We start from the raw sequence: 23,291 nt of genomic DNA on the forward strand, positions 1-23,291 counted from the left end.
ATTCCAGTAGGGTGGCCTTTTGCAGTTGGCAGATCGTAATTTTGTCAATGTCTATTGTTTCCAAATGCTGGCTGAGATCTTTTGGCAAGGCACCCAATGTGCCGATTACCACCGGGACCACCTGCACTGGTTTCTGCCAGAGTCTTTGAAGTTCAATTTTGAAGTCCTGATAGCGGCTGAGTTTTTCCTGTTGATTATTATTATTATTATTTGTATTAGGTTGTGTGGGTGTGGTATTTTTTTTGCTTATTTGTTATCCAATAATTTTTTTATACAGAATGTGACAGAAATATGTTAATAAATAAAATACTTGTTTGCATTATATAATTGTAATACTTGCAATGACAGAAAATATGGATGTCATCAGAAGCTTGCGGAGGATTGCCATTTCGTCCCTCAGCAGTATATCCTAAAGCACCTGATCTTCATTGGAGGTCTTTCTCCCAAGTACTAACCAAGGCTGACCTTGCTTACCTTCCCAGATCAAATGGGATCTGGTGCTTTTAGCGTTTAGTTTACATCTTCTTTGTTGCTAGACATGCAGTACATGAACGTTAGGAAAGGGTATGGCGAGAGAGCTCAGCTTTCACGAGGACAGCATCACAATACAAAAAGTTTGCGTATGGATGTATATGGTGCAGGAACATGACCTCCCATGGTCACTGGAAGCTCTGGAACATTTCCTCTATTGCACCATTGAATATCAAGTGGCACCACTGAATATCAAGTGGGGTTAAGAAGACATTTAGCTGTGGGCATCAAGTGCTCATCCTGAAAATAAGTAGATGCCAGTTCAGAGACGTTCATAGTTATACCAGAAGTTAATTTGATTGGGTCTTCTTTGCTAGGGCAAGAGACCCTGTACCCAGCAAAGAGAGGCCACGTTTGAATGATTTATCATTTTTAAGCTTCCTGTTATAATTATTTCATGAGCTAAATCAGATATAACAGATCGTTTGATTTGCTCGGCTATGAGATTGGCCATCTCATTTCATTAGGGGCTACTGTCGTGAATGTGTATAGGACGTGTGTTAAAACAACGTCCCCCCTTTCGTTTAAAACCAGCAATTAGGAGACCTTTAGCATTTTGGGGGTATGGTTCTGTGAAAGGATGGCGCTAATGAAGACATTTTTCACTTGCAGCGGAGGTGCTGTAATGCATACATTAACTCTTGGCTCCGATGCGTTGGCCAAGCAAATTGTTCATATGCATGATTAGCTGGTCTCTTACTCTGTGTGTCTTGATGGAAACCAGAAAAGTGAACCACTTGTGTTATGAGAGGAGGGAAATTGAAATTTACTACTCAGAGCCAAGTTGTACCCGTAGAAGGAAAGTGTGTTGTGAAAGGGCTGCTAATACTGATGTTTGTAGGCTTCTTAGCAACATATCTGCCAAATGATGAGAGTATGTTTTGGAATGCCTTTGACAGTTTTGCTTCATTTCTTCATCCCGTGCATTCATTCTAAACCATTTCTTTTTGATAGGCATGGGAGTTTCTCCTCCTGTCCCCAATATCTGATATTCAGTAGGACTACTATATCCAGTAGGGATATGTTCTCAGACTTCACTTGGATACATGAAACCAAAGATAATAGTATGTGTTGTTAAAGGCTTTCATGGCCAGGATTACAGGGTTGTTGTGTGTTTTCCAGGCTATATGGGCATATTCCAGGAGAGAATACTTCTGGAACATGGCCATATAGCCTGGAAAACACACAACAAACCCAAAGATAATAGTAACCCTATTGAAATGGAGGATGTCTGGTTCAAAAATGCCTTAGCTTTCCTGAATTAATCAGTCCACTTGTAGTGTGGCCTCCCTCTTTTTCTACTGCCTTCCACTTTACTGAACAATATCATCTTTTCCTTGGAATCACATAATCTCATATGTCCAAAGTTTGACAGCCTCAATTGTCATCTTTGCTTCTAGTTGGAATCTGTAGAGGATACATTCTTAGGACGTAAATGTGTTTAACCCTATTGACTTGTCATAACCACCTTCCATCTGGGAATCTATGTCCTCAATGTGAAAGACCATATGAATCCAGAATTGGCCTTACCTGTTCTAACAGTTATTGAAGAACATGAGATGGAAGTTACATGTCCTACTAGAGGAGTTCCAACAGACTATGGTTGGAATAATATGTCAGCTTTTGGTCTAATTCAGTATGGTTGATGTTATTTTCTAATGTGAGAATTGACACCAGAATTGGTACAACTCAAGATCAGAAGTCATTGCTGATTTATAGTGTTGTTATTTCTAAAACAGAGTAAACTAAAGGCACATTAGCATTTAGCCTGACACTTATAGACCATTGTAAGAAGACTCAATTGATGATGTATTTAGCTTGCAAGCCTCGGTGCATCTGAATATGCAGACTAGTTATGCTCCTGTTAGCATGATTGACTTTCCATCAGACAAGCCAGTGCAAGTACATTTTCAATAGTTACAGAACAGAGAGGGTAAACTAGGAGGACACAAAATACACATGCTGCAATAATAGCAAACACCAACTGACAAAATTACACTCGAAGTTCATTACAGTAATCATTTGTCGTGCCAAGAAGCGATTGGGGTGGAATACAAGCTTGTTAACATTTGGGATCTCTCTGGTGTAAAGGTAAATAACACATGAGTGCAATGTCTCCCACCTGAAATATTTGCTTAATATTTTTTGAATTGTTGAAGTGCTTCATCTCTAATCAACCATGGAGAGTGTGATATGGGAACAGTATACCTGTATGAAGTTTTGCACAGACTGCACAAAGGCAGTCTACCATGTACTTAGGTTCGAACAAGAAGGAGACATGCCGCTGCTGAGAGCTCTGGAGAGTTCTCGACAGCTGTGTCTCTCTGCCTTGGCCTTGCTCCCAAGGGGCTGTGTTTGGCCATGGGCTTGGGTTTGCCCATGCCTGATTTAGAGTCACAGACATACTTTGTTTACAGATACATCTAGAAATAGCATCTAAGATAGATAATCTTGGAAATATCAGCCAAGTGGAGATGACACTGAATCAAATAGAAAGTTGACCATCAAATGGTTTCATATGTATTATCTGACAACAGTTTGTGTCCACCTTCTGAAGAAGGACTCTGGGTGACTTAAAATATTGGCCAGGATCCTTTGGGTGACATACAGTTATACTTGTGTGAGTATTTTCTGGGTTATTGTGCAAAGAGATCTCTAATCCATAGGTACTCAAAGTGGGGGAAAGTATGGTTTAGTAGTTTGAGTGTTGGACTCAGAAGACTAGAGTTTGATTCCCCACTTGGCCATGGAAACACACTCTCAGCTCCAGAAAACCCTCACCTTAGGGATGTCACAAGTTGAAAATAATTTAAAGGCACACAACAACAACAACAACAACAACAATGACAACAACAACAACAATGACAACAACAACGCCGGGCTGTGGCGCAGCTGGCTAGTAACCAGCTGCAATAAATAACTACTGACCGAGAGGTCATGAGTTCGAAGCCCGGGTCAGGTTAAGCCCCCGACCATTAAATAGCCCGGCTTGCTGTTGACCTATGCAGCCCCGAAAGACAGTTGCATCTGTCAAGTAGGGAAATTTAGGTATGCTTTATGTGGGAGGCTAATTTAACTAATTTACAACATCATAAAAACTGCCAGCAAAACACGAACAAAGGAATGAGGAAGTACAGCCACTAGTGGACAGTGAAGCAACAGCTCCCCCTGTGGCCGGAATCGTGAAGCAGGAAAAAAAAAGTTAAATGCCTCTGTGTCTGTCTATATATGTTGTTTGTCTGTTGGCATTGAATGTTTGCCACATATGTGTTCATTGTAATTCGCCCTGAGTCCCCTTCGGGGTGAGAAGGGCGGAATATAAATACTGTAAATAAATAAACAACATCTCCAAGTGCTCAGTGATTTTATTTCCACCAATGGTCCTATTGAACTGAGACAATTATTTGTGTTGTTATTATTAATTCCTTTATAGATCTTGGAAGTAACACTAACTCATCAAAATAACGTAATGAGTTTCTTGCAGTTCAGTGCCTTTTTGCATTGACAAAGATATACATGAATTATATTGTTATCATATACAATAGGATCATTACAAAGGGATCATTTTGTTTAATTTTGCAGAATCATTGGAAGTTTAAAACCAGTTTTATGAGGATGGGTGTGGCATCACCAAAGAGCGTTGGAAGAGTTAAACATAATCCAAATATTCCTCGTGTCTGGGTCAATAGGGGGAGAGAATCTTTCCTCCCAGAAATTTTTGAATTTAAGGTGCTTTACAAATTGTACCTCCATTGTGTTGTCAAAGGCTTTCATGGCCAGAATCATAGGGTTGCTGTGCGTTTTCCAGGCTGTATGGCCATGTTCCAGAAGCATTATTTCCTGATGTTTCACCCACATCTTCGGCAGGCATCCATAGAAGTTGTGAGGTATATTGGAAAAATTAAGCAAGGAAGGATTATATATCTCCACTAGCTGTGCCCGGCCACGCGTTGCTGTGGCAAAGTACGGTGGTATGGGAAATAAAGTACAGTAGATTAATAATAATAATAATAATAATAATAATAATAATAATAATAATAATAATAATAACATAAACGGGCCGGCAGAAAGTTGGATAAGTGAATATGTTGGATAATAAGGAGAGATTAAGGAGAAGCCTATTAAACACCAAATTAGGTTATGATTTTACAAATTAAGCACCAAAACATCAAGTTATACAACAAATTTGGCAGAAAAAGTAGTTCAATAGGCAGTAATGCTACGTAGTAATTACTGTAATTACGAATTTAGCACAAAAATATCACGATGTATTGAAAACATTGACTACAAAAATCCGTTGGATAATCCAGAACGTTGGATAAGCGAATGTTGGATAAGTGAGACTCTACTGTATTGAGGAATTGGTGGTAGTTAAGGTCAAGGGTAAAGGTTTTCCCCTGACATTAAGTCCATTATAAATGGGTTATACAGCTGTGTGGAAGGGCCTTGAGTCTACACTGCCATATAATCCAGTTAAAATCAGATAATCTGTATTTTATAGGCAGTGTGGAAGAGGCCTAAGTGAGGCCTAACTCTGCCTGTCCCCTGGGCTGAGTGGGTTACTAGGAGACCAAGTGGGCGGAGCATAGCCTTCTAATTGGCAGCAATTGGATAAAAACAATTATTCCTTTCCCTCTAATTAGGACTTTATTTTTCTTTTCTTTTTGTTGTATGAACGTAGAGGCATGGATGAGGGGTTGTGCTGCCAAGTTTAGTGTTTCTGGGATGTGTAGTTTTGTTGTTTTGTCCTAGGCCGAAATTTCATTACCCTTTTATATATATAGATTCTTCCTTCTGCTTTGATACAATGGCTTCCGATAATCTTTTTCTAAAAATAATTTTTCAAGCTGAGGTTGAGAAAGACCATTTTGAGCAATTCTGGCACGTATCTTTTCCTGGCCTTCCCATTAATGGTCCTATTTACACAGGTGAGGATGGAATATGTTCACCCATTTTAGGAGCTGGTGTGGTATATTTCACGTCCATGCTGACAATTTGGAGGCAAAAATGAAAGGAAACATTGATATGCGGGCAGAGCTTCTCGCTAACTAGGGAAATGGACATTCTTGTCCCATAGATACACCCTTGTCTTTGACCTGTTGCAATTCCGTGTCTTTACCTGTTGCAATTTCTGGAAATACCAAACAATTCTAACTCCCCCATAGCAGCTAGTTGGATGAAACTGACTTTCTTTTTCCTTACCTCCTCCTCCTCCTCCTTCTTTCTTATTTCCCCCTTTTTTTGTTTTGTTTTGGAGGAATTTGCAAGGAGCTTGATGCATTTGACATGTGTGTGACAGCTCCCTGTATATGAGAGGAGCTGTGTGTGTTTCCCCCCCAGCTGTGTGTGTATTTGTCTGCACATCAAGCAAGGGAGCGTCCGCTTAGTCAGATCTGACAATCAAACGTGAGCTGATACTACCTCCACTCCAGAGTGCATTTTAATGCTGCGTGCTTTTGCCAAGAGCTTAACATTTGACATCGAAATTGTCAGTATATATATATATAATCTACCCCTGTGCGTTTGAAATATTTTCTCCATCAGCTCAACATATTTTTAGTGTATAAACAAGAACATCGCCGTTTAAAAAATGAGTTTTGCTCAGCTCTGTTTCAAGCTTAGCAAAACCCAGACTAATCGTTTCAGGGTGTTTAGTGCCATAAATAATAGTCATATAGCTTTTCTCTCTTTATATGTATACATACATAAAAACCATTGGAGCAGCTTGGAAATCACACGGTAGACTAATGGGTTGCCTGCCAACTTAATCTAAAGTTACATTCCACTTGGCTTCACCAGCGACTCCACGTCAGTTTTATAATGCGTCTCCAAGGAAGGCTGTATAAACTGCAAACTCAAAGAGATCGGGCTACATGTCTATTTTATAAATTTTAATGCAGGGGTTGTCAGTCCAGTTAGGATCAGCGAGTAAGGAAGTGTGGGATGGATTAGTCAATGCGACTTGGTCCGTGTTCAAAAACTGAGCTGTTGAAGGAGTTGGTCCAAAGCGCTTTTGGAAAAACAGAGGGAAGGGAAACAAAACAGGAGGGAGATAACTTGGTCTCGATCCACCTTGGACCTTGAACTTCCAAACTCCACTAAACAAACAAAAAAACGCCAACAAGACAGTTGCTTATCATCTTCACTTTGTATCTTATGTCAAATGATCTATTGGAAGCAGAAAATTAAACTAAAATATTAAAAATGTATTTATACTGCGCAGAACCCTTGGTGATGTAATGGATTAAACCGCTGTCGGCAGTTCAAATCCGGGGAGCAGTGTGAGTTCCCGTTGTTAGCCCCAGCTTCTGCCAACCTAGCAGTTCGAAAACATGCAAATATGAGTACTGCTCCAGCAGGAAGGTAACGGTGCTCCTTGTGGTCATGGTGGCCACATGACCTTGGAGGTGTCTACGGACAAGGCCGGCTCTTCGGCTTAGAAATGGAGATGAGCACTAACCTCCAGAGTCGGACACGACTAGACTTAATGTCAGGGGAAAACCTTTATTTTATTCATACTGCAATCATAGAATGCAGTCATATGCCTTCTATGGGAACAAGTCCCACTAAGTTCAGTGAGAAACTAGAGAGCTCTAGCTGAGAAATATGAATGACCCTTCCTAAGCTGCCAGTCCCAGAATTGCATAGGTTAGAATAATGCCAGTCAATGTGTAATAATATTTCTATAATGTGAATACACCCCAGAAGTTGTTCCACCTGTCATGTCACTTCTTAGATCATCTACACTGCCATATAATGCTGTTTCAGAATGCAGTTTAACTGGATTTAACTGTGTTATATGGGAGTGTAGACTCATAATCCAGTTCAATGCAATTAAACTGCATTCTGAAACTTCATTATGTGGCAGTGTAGATGGGGGCTTAGTCTTCTCTCCAAGTGAATGCTTATCAACTCTGTTTCTTGTAAGGCTTGGTTTCCAGATCTTCTACCATCTTGGTCACCCTTCTCTTGGATCCTTCTTTAATGATAGTGCTCTCGAGTAGACACATTATCTCTGATAAAATCTGGCCAAAGCAGAATGGAGTGATGCTGTTGGTTCTCTTGGGCTGGATGCTATATTTTTATTGTGGCAGCCTAGAATTGCATTGACCTTTTAATTGTTCCATGACATTCTTGGTTCATGTTCAACTTGTGGTCTACTAAGACCTTTAGAAATCCTATATTTGTTCATATCAAAGGATGCCACTGTATCTTGGAACTGCACTATTTTATAAACCTAAAGTGTCAAAAGGAGAATAACTGAGGTTCATCTTGGCTCTATATCCTCTGCTATTTGGCAACCATTCTTGCCCGTTTTCAGACTATCTAGATCAGTGGTTCTCAACCTTCCTAATGCCGTGACCCCTTAATACAGTTCCTCATGTTGTGGTGACTCCCAACCATTGAAACTATTTTTGTTGTTACTTCATAACTGTCATTTTGCTACTGTTATGAATTGTAATATAAAGATGTGATATGCACTGGTCCAAATTTGGCACCAATACCCAATTTGCCCAAATTTGAATACTAGTGGGTTGGGGGGGGGGTTGATTTTGTCATTTGGGAGTTGTAGTTGCTGGGATTTATACTTCACCTATGTTCAAAGAGCATTCTGAACTCCGCCAACAATGGAATTGAACCAAACTTAGCACACAAAACTCCTATGACCAACAGGAAATACTGGAAGAGTTTGGTGGGTACTGACCTTCAGTTTTGGAGTTGTAATTCACCTACATCCAGAGAGTACTGTAGACTCCAAACAATGATGAATCTGGACTGAACTTCCATGAATACTCAATATGCTCAAATGTGAACACTGGTGGAGTTTGGAGAAAATGGACCTTGACATTTGGGAGTTGCAGTTGCTGGGATTTACAGTTCAATCAAAGAGCCCCTTGAACCCCACCAATGATAGAATTAGGCCAAACTTCCCACACAGAACCCCCATGACAAACAGAAAATACTGGTCTTTGATGACCCCTCTGAACCCCCCTTGCGACGCCTCAGGGGTCCCGACCCCCAGGTTGAGAAACGCTGATCTAGATTGAGTCATCACTGCCAGCTTTTTTGGTCTTGTCTGAAGCACCATACTGTCTTTGGTTGAGATGGTAGCTTCTTGGATGTCATTTATTATCCACTCTGACCTCCAGTTCTTCTTGTCTGTGCAACTACTTTTTTGCTAATTACCTTGTTATCACCTTATTCCGTTTCCCCAATTCTCTTATACAACTATTTGCATTGTTCTGGTTCAATTGCAACAATAGATTGACTTCATCCATTGAAGAGAAAGTCTGGCTGGTATGTAAATGACAGCAGATAAGCTTTCTTTTAGTATGTAATTCTCAGTCTGCGCAAGGCAAAGGCCATGTTGATTGGTATGGAGGAATGAGGGCTTTCGTGGTAGCATTTTTCTTTTTCTCTGGTGGTTTCTGAGCTGGCAGAGGCTGTGTGAAAGAAAAAGAAAAGTCTAAAAATCCATTAGTCCTGTAATACGACACAGAAATTAAAGATAAGTAAAAGAACGTGAAACAAAACCAGAGATGGAAAGTGGGCAGGGTTGTGACAGAACCACATCAGAAATGGCAAGTTTTTGTTTTAGCTTTAATTTTCACAACAAAAATCAGATTTTTTAAAAAATCAACCTCAAGGTACACTCAAAGGTCTCTAAAAGTAAAATGCATTGAGGTTGCAATGTACATTTAACTTGGAGTTTTTGCATTTTTTTAAGAGGAAGAAAGGGAAGTGTTGAAAACACAGATGGGAATATAGAGCAGTTCAAATATGAGTCCAAATGACTTCCAGGTCTGCTATTGCTCTTGAATAACTCAATGTACAATGTTTGTTTTTGTATCTTTAGAAACGGAAGCTCCTTGATGAACTTGGAGAAAGCCAACTTCCATATTTGACGCCTGAAGATGATGGCTTCCATCAACTGGTAATGCTTCAAAAGATTAATGCAACATGTGTTGGAAAACATGCTCTAACAACCTGGCTGTTTATTTTCTTGCTTGGATTTTTATTCTTGAGTTCCTTGGTTTGCTGCTTAGACTGGACAGGAGAAAATTGCTGTGGGAAACCTACTGCAAACTATGTTGTTTTCCATGAACGGCGTCAAGAAATAACCGCAGGATTCACTAGAGCTTCTGCAAATGAAAATATTGATAATGGTGGATGTGCTGTTTGAAACAGAAGTAATAGCTGACAATCTGCCTGCCTCTGAAATGTTAGAGCTTTCGGAAACTGTATGTTTTGCACACGGATTCATTTGTCCAAAGATTCGCGTCATGTCCTTGACTAATTCCCTTCTCTTAACATCCAGTTTTAGTGGTTTGCCTTTATGTGTGTGCACTAGTATGTCTGCGCATGTTCACAGTTGAATGTTTATATTCTGTTGTCTTTTAAAATAATTTTACTATACATGTAAATATATATAAAAGTGGAAAGAGAAAAGGAAAAAGAAGAGTGAGGAGAAACATAAGCGGTGCAGACATGGGTTAGGTGTTGCATCACTATATCTTAGATAACTGTACACTAGAGATGTACACAATTTTTTTTCCTTCGTTTCCTTTGTGCTGTTGTTTCGTTTTGACCGTCTACACAAAACGAATGATGACATTTTTGTAGGAAACGAGAGGCGACACGAAAATGAAAATTGCACAGTCATCGTGCTTGCTTTTGTTTTCCTTTCGTTTTGGTAACAATAAGCAGGTACTGGCAGAGGGCTGCTTTCCCATTACAGCTGATGTGTATGTACCAATGGGTGTTAATAATAATATTAATATAAATAACGATAGTTATTCTGGTACTCTAAGCTGAGTCTGGGAGAGGAGTGTCTCTCCATTACATCTGATGTGTACCAATGGGTGTTAATAATAATATTTATATTTATATTAAGAACAACAAGTATTCTGGCACCCTAAGCTGGGTCTGGGGGAGGAGTGCCTCTCCATTACATCCGATGTGTACGAATGGGAGTGTGGGGGGGAGCCTCGGAAGCCCTCCCATTGCAGCCAGTGGTCCGAAAAATTTTGTTTTTTTTCATAAGCCAGATGAAAATTTTGTACATATAGGCGCCTCATTTTTGTTAGCAGGAACAAATACAAAAATAAGAAAAAATGAATGAAACAACACAAAACAAACTGCAATTCCATACAAAGGCACAACACTACTGTACTCCCAAAAATACGACCAAGTTCATTCCAAATGTGTGCTCACAATCTCTCATCCGATGCTTTAAAACTATGCTTGTTACTTGTTTCATTTTACTTGTGTTTTAATTGGATTGTTCATCTTTTTCCCCACAGCAATTAAAATGGAGTCAAACTGCATTAATGCTACAATGTAGATCAGTGGTTCTCAACTTGTGGGTCCCCAGGTGTTTTGGCTTATAACTCTCAGAAATCCCGACTAGTTTACCAGCTGTTAGGATTTCTGGGGTTGAAGGCCAAAACATCTGGGGACCCATAGGTTGAGAACCACTGGTGTAGATGCACCTAAGTAATATAAATGTGACAATGCATCTGATTTGAATGTGGGATCCATTTGCTTCATTTTTACCCTTATCATGTTGAAAATGGATTCTATCCAATGTTATGAAGCAGAGAAAATTGCTCCTTCCTATCTGGAATCCAAAAGGATCCCATTGCGGAGCAACTGTGATGTCATCTTCTGCTTGGGTTGACTAGACCTGGCCTGCTGACGTCTACAAGTGTTGTGGTCCATATACCATGTTTTCTCTTGCTGTATTATTGGGACCTATTATAGTCTGAGTTCTGTGGCTTACTCCCTGGATGAGTATGGGAGGGTTGAGGAATTTGATTTGGCTTGGAGGTGATAACCTTGGTCTTCTCAGCCATGCCATTCCATAGCGGTTATTAAGAAAAGAAAACGAAGCCCGAATGCAATGCACACAAATACAATCCAAATCTGGTAGAGAGAAGAAGTGTTATGGAAGAAACGGAAGAATATGTTAAGCCTCTCTTTGACAACTCTCTGGCCAAATGTGAAACACATGGGGAAACTTGGGCGAGTTCAGTTAAACTAAGTTGGAACATATTGAGTGAGATGAAAGACATAAAAAGGAATCTCTTACTTAGTTTGAACAGCTACAGCAGGAGTTTCTATATTATAGGCATGTCAACTTTCTTGTATTGACATGTGGCCGAAAGATGCATACAAAATAGCTTCATTTCTGAAAATAAAAAAACCCTCTCTTTCTGCCCCCCCCCCCCCCCAAGTAATGCCTGTGCCACAGGTAGGAAAGAACTCATTCTCTTCTACTGATTTTTAAAAATATATTGAAATTCTTAATTCTGTCCAAGTGAAAGCACTAAACTTTCAAGTTGTGTGTCAAGAGAAGAAATATAGTTCTGTGGTACAGTTTGGAAGTAACGTGTCATGGGTTATTTGTAATCAGGTCTTCTCCCAACAATAAAAGAATTATAAGATCCTTACATTAATTATAGTATAGCATGACAAGGAACAACTGTACCTCTCAAAGATACATCCATAGGTCAAGGACTGTGACCTCACTGAAAAATAAGGATTGTCATATGGAGTCTCTTGCTGTTGTCTCATGCTCCCTTGTGTATGTTTTTAGAAAATACATTGAATCAAGCTATAGCAGTGGTTCTCAACCTGTGGGTCCCCAGGTGTTTTGGCCTACAACGCCCAGGAATCCCAGCCAGTTTACCAGGATTTCTGGGAGTTGAAGGCCAAAACATCTGAAGACCCACAGGTTGAGAACCATTGAGCTATAGGGTGTTTTCTACCACAGCAAAGTAGCTTGCTGAATTTGGACTTCAACTATAACTATTAAAAATCTATGTTGCTAGTTGAGTCTCTTTTATCCAAAATGTTTGGTGGCAGAAGAGCTCTAAATTTCTGATATTTTGGGGATTGTGGAATACCAGCATTTACATCTTATGTACATAATGAAATATCATGAAGCTAGGATTCATGTCTAAACATTAAATATTTCATATGCACCCTGGAGATGATTTTATATACATGCTTTTGATAATTTTGTGTATGAAATAAACCATCAGAAAGCAAAGGCGTCACTATCTCAGCCACCTATGTGAACAATTTTGTATTTGGGAGTATTCTGGATAAAGGATAATAATAATAATAATAATAATAATAATAATAATAATAATAATAATAATAATAATACTTTCTTACTTGCCTCTCCCTGGGGCTTGAAGCAGGTTACAACATTATCAAAATACAATACCATTTAGAACACATAGAACCTGTTCAACCTGTCATTGCTTTGGAGAAACAATAAAGGAGAGAGTTGCTTTTTTAAAATGGTACACTAATGGTGGCTAAGTTTTTTTGGCTGAGCAGGTCGATAACTGTAATGATAATGAATTACTTTTAAAAAACAATTTCCTCTGTTCTTTTCCATATGCGGATGGTACGAAGTTATTTCTCCATGTAAGATGTTCCCTTGGAGAGCTCATGCCAATCTGCCTAGAACTGCGGTTGGTTTGTTGGACTGAGGTTGTTGTTGTTGTTGTTGTTGTTGTTGTTGGGAGCCCCCAGTGGCACAGTGGATTAAACCACTGAACTGCTGAACTTGCTGACTGAAAGGTCAGTTGTTTGAATTCAGGGAGCGGAGTGAGCTCCTGCTGTTAGCCCCAGTTTCTGCTAACCTAGCAGTTTGAAAATATGCAAATGTGAGTAGATCAATAGGTACCGCTCTGGCGGGAAGGTGAAGTCATTCCAGCACATGACCTTGGAGGTGTCTACAGACAACGCCAGTTCTTCGGCTTAGAATTGGAGATGAGCACCAACCCCCAGAGTCGGACACGACTAGTCTTAATGTCAGGAGAAAACCTTTACCTTTACCTTTACACTAATGGTTGAGCAGGTCGATAACTGTCATGATAATGAATTATTTTTGAAAAACCATTTTCTCTGTTATTTTCCATATACAGAAGGTACCAAGTTGTTTCTCCATGTAAGATGTTCCCTTGGAGAGCTCATGCCAATCTGTCTAAAACAGCGGTCAGTTTGTTAGGCTGAGTTTGTTGTTTACTAGAAACTTCAGAGCCCAGTTCATTTGGAAGAGAAGAATACTTCCCCCAGGAATGTGTACGTAAAGGTAAACACCCTCCTAGGACCACAGGGAACCTTTGCTCATCGGAGTAGACAGTGATTATCTTCCCATTTTTCTTTGGTCATTTGAACAACAAGCGGAGTCGATGGCTAAAAATACCCAGCCATGGCCTCCAGTTGCTGTGGATGTGTTTAAATGTTCTTCTTGGGGAAACGGACACATTAAAAAATTAAGCCTGAAATGTTTTGTACACTTTTGGGCCAAGTCCAGTCACGTGGCTGCTTTTATCTGCACCAGGAGTGAGGTGACCTTTAATATTAGCTGTCAGAGATACAGCAGAAACGACATGGTTTTTGCTCCTTCAATCAGTAAAAGTGTCCAGCGTGAACTTCATGGTGCCTGTGTGTTTTTGCTTCTTCTGTCTCTCCCCCCGCCTTTGTCTTCTGATCTCTTAATGCTTTCCCGATGTAGAACATAGCAGGGATGACTGGCTGGAGAATTAGAGAAGACTGACCGATATTCTCAGATGGTGTGTTGGAAACGTGTTCCCATTTCCTGCAAAGACCCCCCCCCCCCTTTCCTTTTAACTTCTGAGATTGCAATGTAACACACACACACACATTGGGTTCTTTTAAAGAGCAGGAACCCCGCAGTCACCATTTAAGATATATTGATAAAATGCTTTCAGAGCATGTAATCTTTAGTTCTTAAGCCAAAAGGTAACATGCCTTTTCATAAGGCTGGCATTAAAATGTGGACTTTATTGGCTTCCCGTTTTAACGGGGGAGTCAAATGTTACAAGTATGGTGTATTTCCCATTAGATGCATAGTTCAGGGCTTTCTTTGGTTTTTATGGTGTCTCCTGTCATTCTTCCATTTCTCTGGGACAGTTTCACACAATCTTTCTCTTCTTTGTGGAGGTCCAGATGGGCGCCTGGAGTTGCTGAGACAGGGCTAGCACGCGTTGGAGCTGCAGGCCAATGAATATTTTGGAACTGTCTCCCAAGTCACATTTTCAACCAGTTTTCATCTATATACATCTGGAACCAATCTTTTAAGATCTTAGATCTGATTTGTACAAGTTACTTTTACAACTCCCACAGCCACAATGGCCATATTGGGAGTTGCCAGAACTTTTCTAGTCTATCTCTGGTGTCCATATTTAACTCTAACATACAACAACGGACCCATTTTTTAATATCGGTGCTACTAGAATTGTAATCATAGTAAGAGCCCTAATAGATCTAACCAAAGGTCCATCTAGTTCACTGTGGCCCATTTCACACAGCTGTATAAAATCCACATTGAACTGGATTATATGGCAGTGTGGACTCAGATAACAACAACAACAACAACAACAACAACTTTATTTTTTATATCCCACCTACATCTCCCTAGAGGGACTGGGGGAGGCTTACGTGAGGAACATGCCCAATTCAACAACAATTAAAACCAACCATAGATTAAATTTTGCTCGATAAAATCAATAACATTACAAAACAATAACATAACATAAAACAGCATCATCAACCAACAATCTATCCCGTAATGAGCACTGAAATACGGGGGGAGAAGCTAGTGCAATATACTTCTTAATAGGACTGGAGGACAAAATGAATAAGGATAATAAATTAGAACTGAGGAACAATGTCATTTAATGCTAAACCTATAGGACAAAGGACAGGGATAAAGTGGAGGACAGACGGTGGTTAAATTTGGATCCGAATTTCCTATGACTGTTTAATCAAAAGCACAACGGAACATAAGACAGTTCAAAGCAGATATTTTGGATTATCTGCCTTGATATTCTGGGTTATATGGCTGTGTGGAAGGGCCCTGTATGTAATCCCATAGTGACCATACAGATGTTTCAAGGAAACCTAATAAGATACAGATGCATAAATTATTGCCTTCTATTTCCTTAGCCTTTAATGATCTACTGCTTTTGAACATATTGGTTCCATACATCATCATGGCTGATAATCATTGGTTGTGTATCACCCATGAATTTGGCCTATCCCCTAATAAGGACGTGCAAAGAGCTCCATGGAAGATCAGTTTTGCCAAAGTCTGTCCTGAAATCAGAAGCTCTTAGATATTCAATCTTTTATTTCTCAAATTATCTGCTTTGGTGGTTTCTTCAGTATTTTCAAAACAGAACCAGCCCTGGTAAAAATCAAAGTTATGTCATGGAGCAGTTATGGATTTGGACCACCATGCCTTGTCCACCTTTGGACTACAACTCTGGAGACCAGGGTTGGATTCCCCACTTGACCACGGAAACCCACTGAATGACCTTGGATGAGATCCTAGGAAACATCATGATAGGTTTGCCTCAGAGGTTGCCATAAGCTGGAAACAACTTAAAGGCATACAATAATTCACAAGAATGATTTGCTTTCAGATCTCAAAGCTTGCTGTTAGAAATAGAATTTGCCCCGTCAGCTTTGTGGCAGATTCATCCTGAGTAGTTAAGAGTCTGAGAACAATGTGTAGCCTTCTAGTAAGTCTGCCAGTTGTCACAATGGGCAAAAAAGGCAAGGGGGCTCTCAGATGACAAATTGCTTTTATCTATTATATTTAATAAATCAATAACACTTCTTTATTTAGACATGAGTTAATTCTTTGTATGATGAATAACTTAACTGTAGCTTTCCAGTATGTCTCATGTTTAAAATAGAAACAAGTGTTTTTCTTTTTTTCTTTTTTAGTGGAAGACAAAATACTCCAAACTCATCCTCAAAAATGCTGAGATGATCCCCAAAGAGGTCCATAAAGGAGTTCAAGAGGCCTTTTTGACTCTCCGAAAGCATGCTTGCTTCTTTCAAGATCTCGTAAGGATCAAAGGGAAAGATTTTTTTACCCCAGTATCTCGTATATTAATTGGAAACCCTGGATGTACTTACAAATATTTGAACACAAGGTTATTTACGGTCCCGTGGCCTGTGGAAGGTTATGAAATAAATTATTCCCATCCAGAAATATCCAAGGCTTGTAAGGCATTAATCAAACTTAATGACTATTTGCATGGAGAAACTGTCCTGGCTTTGCGAGAGCAGAGTTTGGCCGAGACAAAAGAAAGGGAAGATCCTCCTGTCACCGATAGCCATCGGGATTATGTGCCTCCCATTACAGGGACAGGGCCCTTTCTGCAAGATCAAAGCCCTTCTCGTGTCCCGAAGAATGACTGCGCCAATCTGAAAGGGAGAACGTCTTACAACCTGACGTTATTAAATTATATGGATCCACAACAAATACCGTTCTTGAAACAGGAGCCTTATTACGGAATGGGGAAAATGGCAGTGAGCTGGCATCATGATGAAAATCTGGTGGAAAGGTCAACAGTGGCTGTCTACAGCTATTGCTGTGAAGGTGGGTAAGGCAAGTGGATGAAAAAAAAGAAAGAAAAATAACCAGATTTTGCTGGAAGAGTTGCATAACTCCCCCACCCACAGCTGTCCGGCATCTCACTATGTTTCTACAAAGAAGTTTCTGAACCTGTCAACCTTTTCCTTGCATCTCCATATGTAATGTGTTAGCAGCTTTACCATATCATGGGCAAAACTATTCCCCCTCTCCCCTACACTCTTCTGTAATCACTTACTTGTCCCTTTCTATCTTTCTGAAAATCAAGGCAGTGGGGAAAAGGAGAGAGAAAAGAGCCTATGAGACAGAGAAAATCAAGCTATGTATGCTGCTGTTTTCTTTATTCGGAGCACTTTAAGTAGATTGAAAAGTTGCTATAATTAACTCGCTGGTCAGGAGCCAAGAAAACAAAATCTGTCAAAATCTCGACTCTCTGGGCTTCTACAGATGCCGCTTTCGAGGGTTGTGTATGTGCTTGACATCTCTCTTTATTGGTGTGATTTGTCAAATACAATCTTGTTCTGGCTCTCCCTAGTGGTTTTCCAACTGTCCTTTCTTTTTCAGGAGACACGCCACCCTCAGTTTGGAAGGAGTCTTCTCATGTTTATACAGAACATTTCATAATATTGTGTCCTGGCATGCTAAACTGTGACGATCCTATCATATGATATATTTTGGAACCCGTTAGCTCAGGCAGGGCAAACTTTTTAACTTGGGGGCCATATGGCAGGCCGGAGCGGGGTGGGTGGGCCAGGCAGGGAGTACGAGGGGAGGCCAGGAGGGTTGGTGCAGGGGGCGGGATTTCACACACAGCAGCTTGCCTGGTCCACGACCACACTCAGGAAGTTGTGCTCATCAGTACCAGCCCCGGGCAAGGCCTCTTCCTGACCCGCACCTTGGTCTCCATTACCATGGGACTCAGCACACTCCCCTTCTGGGCTTCTGCCCCCCGGTGACAAGGAAGTCAGCTCCTTCTTCCTCTTCCACTGCTGACACCTGGGCATGTGGCTACCTAGGACTCTCCTTCCCTTCTTTCCCGGGCAGGGGGAAATGTTGGAAGGCAGCAGAAGTTGGTGGCAGCAGAGAAGGAGAAAGAAGAAGTAGAAGAGAAACCACCCTCCTTGTTACCAGGGATGAAGGCCTGGAAGAATGGAAATGTGCTGGCTTCATGCGCGCCACTGAGGAGAAGCTAAGTCCCATGGAGGTGGAAGCCAAGCCCGAGGTGCAGGCCAGGAAGAGGCTCTGCTTGGGGCTGGGGCTGCAGCCCGTGTGTGACTTCACTGGCCTCCTCAGCATGAGGACATGGGCGGACCACCATGTCCTCATGCTTATAGGAAGGTGAAAGAGAGGAGGGCCCAATAAAAGAGCCCAAAGGGCCGCATCCGGTCCCCGGGCCTGGGTTTGCCCATACCCATGCTAGCCCTACACCATACTTATCCTTGTTGTGAGAGCAGATGTTTTTGAAGTAGAGACCTCTTGTATTTATAAAGGCTGTCCATAAGGTGGTGAACGTTGGAAATCCAGGGCTTTAGGTCATGTAGAGAGCCTACATAACTATGAGCATGACTCAAAAAAGTTACTTTTTTTGGACTACAATTCCTAGAATGCCCCAGTCATCATAGACACTATCGATATAAGTTGCTGGCCATGATATTGGCTAAGGTTCAACATGGTGTAGAGAGATTCTGTGAATAGGAACAGAGCTTAGGAAAGTTGAATGGACAAATAGTCCATCCAAACTGTCATGAAGTGATAACACTTTATTACCACCCTGTGCTTTTTCATTACTGTGTGATGGTCCCATACTTCTCACATCTTCTAGTTCCCACTTGCATGATTTTCCCAAGGAGAGAAATTCATGTGAGCTGCCTTTCACATTAAACATTGGCATTGGGTGCACTTCAACTCCAAATCAGTCTTGAGATGATGGGGTGGGAGAACTGAAAGTGAACAAGGGGGTATGGGCAGATAGATTCCTGGTGAGTTCATGTGGATGAGAAAGCGGTGGATAGTATGAAATTACACTTCAAAAAGAGAGAGAGAGAGATACCACTTGAGAAGTAAATAGTTTCTATATCATCCTAATGATTGTGAAAGCTTGAACTTCAGTGCCTATGTAAATTGTGATCCTTTATGAAGTCTGTAATTGGAGACTTCACTTTGCCGGAGGATTTCTCCACTCACCCTCTTTAGAAAGGTGACTTTGGCTAAATCGGGACGTTGTTTTTCAAGGTGCTGAGTACTTCCTGAGAAATGCTGATCGCTTTCCCATTTCTCTGAGCCTTACTGGGAGCTCCAGGATCTCAGGATCTCCCTAGCGGGGGAGCGCACCTGGCAGAATATGTACTTGGTGTACTGTTATATGATAGTATTAACCTTTACAAAAGTTCCTTTGTTTCCCAATTTACTCAGCACAGTTTGATCAATAGTCTCCTTGTGCGTCTCTGCTAGGCTGAACGTGGCGGAAAGCTATTCATTTTGCAAATGCAAGGGAACTTTTCAAAACTGTTGCTACTCGCTAATAGGTTGATTAAGCGGAGGCGATTAGCGCTATTGAATAGAATGTCATAATGATCCTTGTATCAATAAATGCAGAGGCCTTTCTTTGTGACCCTACATAGCAATTGTGAGTAGTTGGAGGCCTTCCATATCTAACTATCTGTCCTTTCTTTCTTTCTTTCTTTCTTTCTTTCTTTCTTTCTTTCTTTCTTTCTTTCTTTCTTTCTTTCTTTCTTGTCATCTTTTCAAGAAGAAGCAATGGAACTAATTGGAAATGGACAACTGAATTGCATATCTTAGTTTTCATTGTAATCTGTCTACCTACTAGTGAATTCCAGTAGGGTAATGAATCCATTCCGACTTAGAGTTCAAGCTCTAAATGTTTTGGATCAGTATCTGGAATAGACATTGTAAAGTTTGAACTCAACCCCAAGTAGATCTACCAACCTGTTGGCATGGGGACCATCATCCACCTCTATCTGCTCCCCTCTAAAAATGTTAATTTGTTCTGAAGTGGTAAGAGTAGCTAAAAGGTCAATTACTGTATCCAATGATAAAAATGGTAAGAACTGAAATGTGAGACAAAATGAATTAACTGAGAATTGTATTGGAATTTTGAAGTATCAAAGTAAAACTGAATATTGAACCAAGTACTGGCACTACTACTAATAATAATTTCTTCTCAAACTCTCAGATAGATTGAGGCGGGGAGCAGCAAAATATTAATCTGAGACTTCAGAACATCTAGAACAGTGGATCCCCAGATGTTTTGGCCTTCAGCTCCCAGAAATCCTAACAGCTGATAAACTGGCTGGGATTTCTGGAGTTGTAGGCCAAAACACCTGGGGACCCATAGGGGACCCACTGATCTAGAATTCAGTCCCATCATGACACTGACTGATCTTGGACTATCCATTGTCTTTTAGCTTGACTAAGCTCACAAAGTTATTACAGCAGAAAAGTGAGTAGCGCAGCCGCACAATTTTCCCAAGTTCTGCTCACTCCTTATCCATGCCCACTGATGAGAGACATTTTTGAACCATGGAAACCCAAGTTATCATCATTTGTATTGTACAAGACTCAAATGGATGCTTGGTAAGCATGTTAGTCCTTCCTCTATGGTAAACACATTTTTCCCCCAACATTTCTGGAGTCATTCTGGTTTTTAATACTGGTGGTGAAAACACATCATACCAGTTTATTTCCCAACAGCTGCTTCAACTTCCTGTTTCCATTTGGGTCTACAATTAAACTTGTTGACATTGATCTATGTAGTTCCTTATAACTTGAGTCTTAGCAGTTGGAGCCTGCCTCCTATTTCATGTACTCTCATGACAGGTGGAATTCACTAGTCTGCTTAAGCTAATAGCTTTTAAGGTTGTAAATCTTTTGGGAACTGGGACCAAGAGCCGTGAATTTAATATTCACCCATCACCGTTAGTCTTGACAGTCTAAGGCTGGTGCCTTAGTACTCTAGAGGGCAGAGTAACCATACCTTTTGGTCCTTCTTTCAGCCAAGATCAGATTTTGAACCAATAAGTGAAGCTTGATTTCTTATACCGTCCTTTCTACCAACAGGTCACAGCTATTCTCAGTTCTTTACTCTCTGTATGGGTTAATTTCCTTTTAGTTTCTCTTTTTGATTTCCATTTTGTTGTTGTGTACCTTTAGGTCAGCTTCAACGTATGGTGGACCTATTGTTATATTTTCTTGACAATGTTTATTCAGGGGAAATTTCTATCACCCCTCTCCAAAACCATCACTAGGTCTGCTTGAAGATGGACATTTTGTGTTGATGTGCAGTTGCTAGTTGCTTGATCAGTGGTTCTCAACTTGTGGTCCTCCAAATGTGTTGGGTTTTAAGCCTTGGCCAACATGGCCTAAGATCAGAGCTTTTAGGGGCAGAGTTCCAAATGCATCTGGATGACCAGGCCTTAGAAATTTTGTGTATAGGTGGGACCAATACCCAGGATTTCACCTACTTACATCTGACAAGAGATGTCATCTTTGGAAATTTTGTAGAACCTTCAGATGATGCTGTGGGTTGCTTCTAGCCAATGTTAAGATAGAGTCTTGTTGAAGGACCTAGAAAATTTCTAGAGAGGATTTCTCTCTAGAAAGTTGCTAGGTCATCCAGGGCTAGAAGTTGTCCGTTTCAGTAGGGTTTACTATTAACTATGGTGTCCTATTCCCACAATAAGTTCAGGAATGTGTCTTTTGCAGATATATGGGTTGTAAAGTATCCACACTACTCAATAATATCATTTTTATATCACCATGGCTGTATCCTGTGGAGCCTTTGTATTCCTTGATGAAATATTTAGAATTTGTTGATAACAAGGCTTTATTGGATTATCTTGAACTAAGCATTAGAATTGCTAGCAGGGAATTCTAAGTCCTTTCCCAAATTAGAAATCCCAGTAATTGATAAGATGCAAACATGACAATTATAGTGGCATTGAACTAATAGAAATGCATAGTGCAGCCACTGTTAAGATCTGCCTCTCCAAATAATGAAAGACTAACAGTTACAGACAAACAGAAAAGCACTCTATTTCACATGGCTCTCCGCTCCAGCACCAGTTTGCTTTGTTTCCTTTAGGATAGACAACCGGTTTCATTCTTAAGGAGGCATTTTTCCCAGTGGATTCTTTGGCTGTAGGGTTCTCAGCTTGTGGCTCCTTCCCAAGACTTACTTGAGAGTGTAAATCCTTGAGTAATAAACAACTGGATCTGTTAGTTGACAAGTTAATGTTTAACAGGCTAACAAACTAGTGATTGACTGCAATGATTCCCAGTTGTGAAAGGCCTATTGCATTACATTTTTATGACACACAACTTCTGTTTTCTTTTTCACAAAATGCACTTTATTTTCATTATTGTTATTAACCTTGTTGTTATTGTTTTATGCATTTACAAACGATGGCTAAGTTGAGCAACTGCAGCTCAATTTTCACCATTGGTTTGATTGGTTGCGAAAAATTGACACCTCTTTCCTTTCTAATGATGTTATAAACCAATTGGAATGTTCAGTTGGATTGATAATTGACCAGTAATCCTCTCCATTTGCGGCTTAATAGATGCAAGGTCAGCGAACAGTAAATTTGTACATCCTGCAAAGACCTTTTTGCTGTTGTTGTTTCTGGATGATTTCCATCACTGCCACCTCAAGTATAGTAAGGTTCAAAGATGCCACCTCTGAAAAGACCAGGAGATGGTCTTTATGAACAGGGCAGATTTAATCACACCAACAAACTAAGCAGTCATTAGAGGATAAGTACATGGGTATATCAAGTGCATATTATGCACAGTGTTCCCTCACTACTTCACGGTTCACTTTTCGCAGATTAGCTGTTTCCCGGTTTTTCAATAAACTCTAAAAGAATATTATAAATCATAAAAGTAGGAGAAAGAAATTGGGAAAAATTATGGAAAGCAAGGCATCTCTAAAGTTTATCAATTAGAATAAAATAAAACTACTACGAGATAGTATGGAAGTGGTATTTGACCCCAATAAAGATACATAATACGGGTAAGAGCTGTTTAGAAAAATGTTGGAAGGGTTGTCAAGAAAGAGGGACATATATTCATATGTGGTGGGAATGTAAGTATGTACAGAGTTTTTGGGGGAAATGTCATAGTAGAAATAGAAAGTATCATGAAGGAAAAAAATCAATACAAATCCAGCGACTATACTATAATCTATTTATAATACAGATTAATGGAAAGAAAATGAAAAGAATTTGATAACAATGTTGTTAATGGCTGCAAGGTTATTAATAGCAAGAAATTGGAAAGGAGAGGTGGAACTTAAAATAGAAGATTGGTA

At 40.2% G+C, this 23,291-nt stretch overlaps 1 protein-coding gene across 2 annotated transcripts in view; it reads left to right on the top strand.

Annotated features, from left to right (window-relative positions):
- The window catches only part of fto (FTO alpha-ketoglutarate dependent dioxygenase), a 326,740-nt gene that overhangs the window by 45,997 nt on the left and 257,452 nt on the right, over nt 1–23,291 (top strand). For both annotated transcript variants that reach the window (XM_062961914.1, XM_062961915.1), the window contains exons 2-3: nt 9,389–9,466; nt 16,309–16,969. In XM_062961914.1, the coding sequence (XP_062817984.1) occupies nt 9,389–9,466; nt 16,309–16,969 (739 nt within the window). The remainder of the gene's footprint in view (nt 1–9,388; nt 9,467–16,308; nt 16,970–23,291) is intronic.

Source organism: Anolis carolinensis, unplaced genomic scaffold (genome assembly GCF_035594765.1).
Source record: "Anolis carolinensis isolate JA03-04 unplaced genomic scaffold, rAnoCar3.1.pri scaffold_9, whole genome shotgun sequence".
NCBI classification, from domain to species: domain Eukaryota; kingdom Metazoa; phylum Chordata; class Lepidosauria; order Squamata; family Dactyloidae; genus Anolis; species Anolis carolinensis.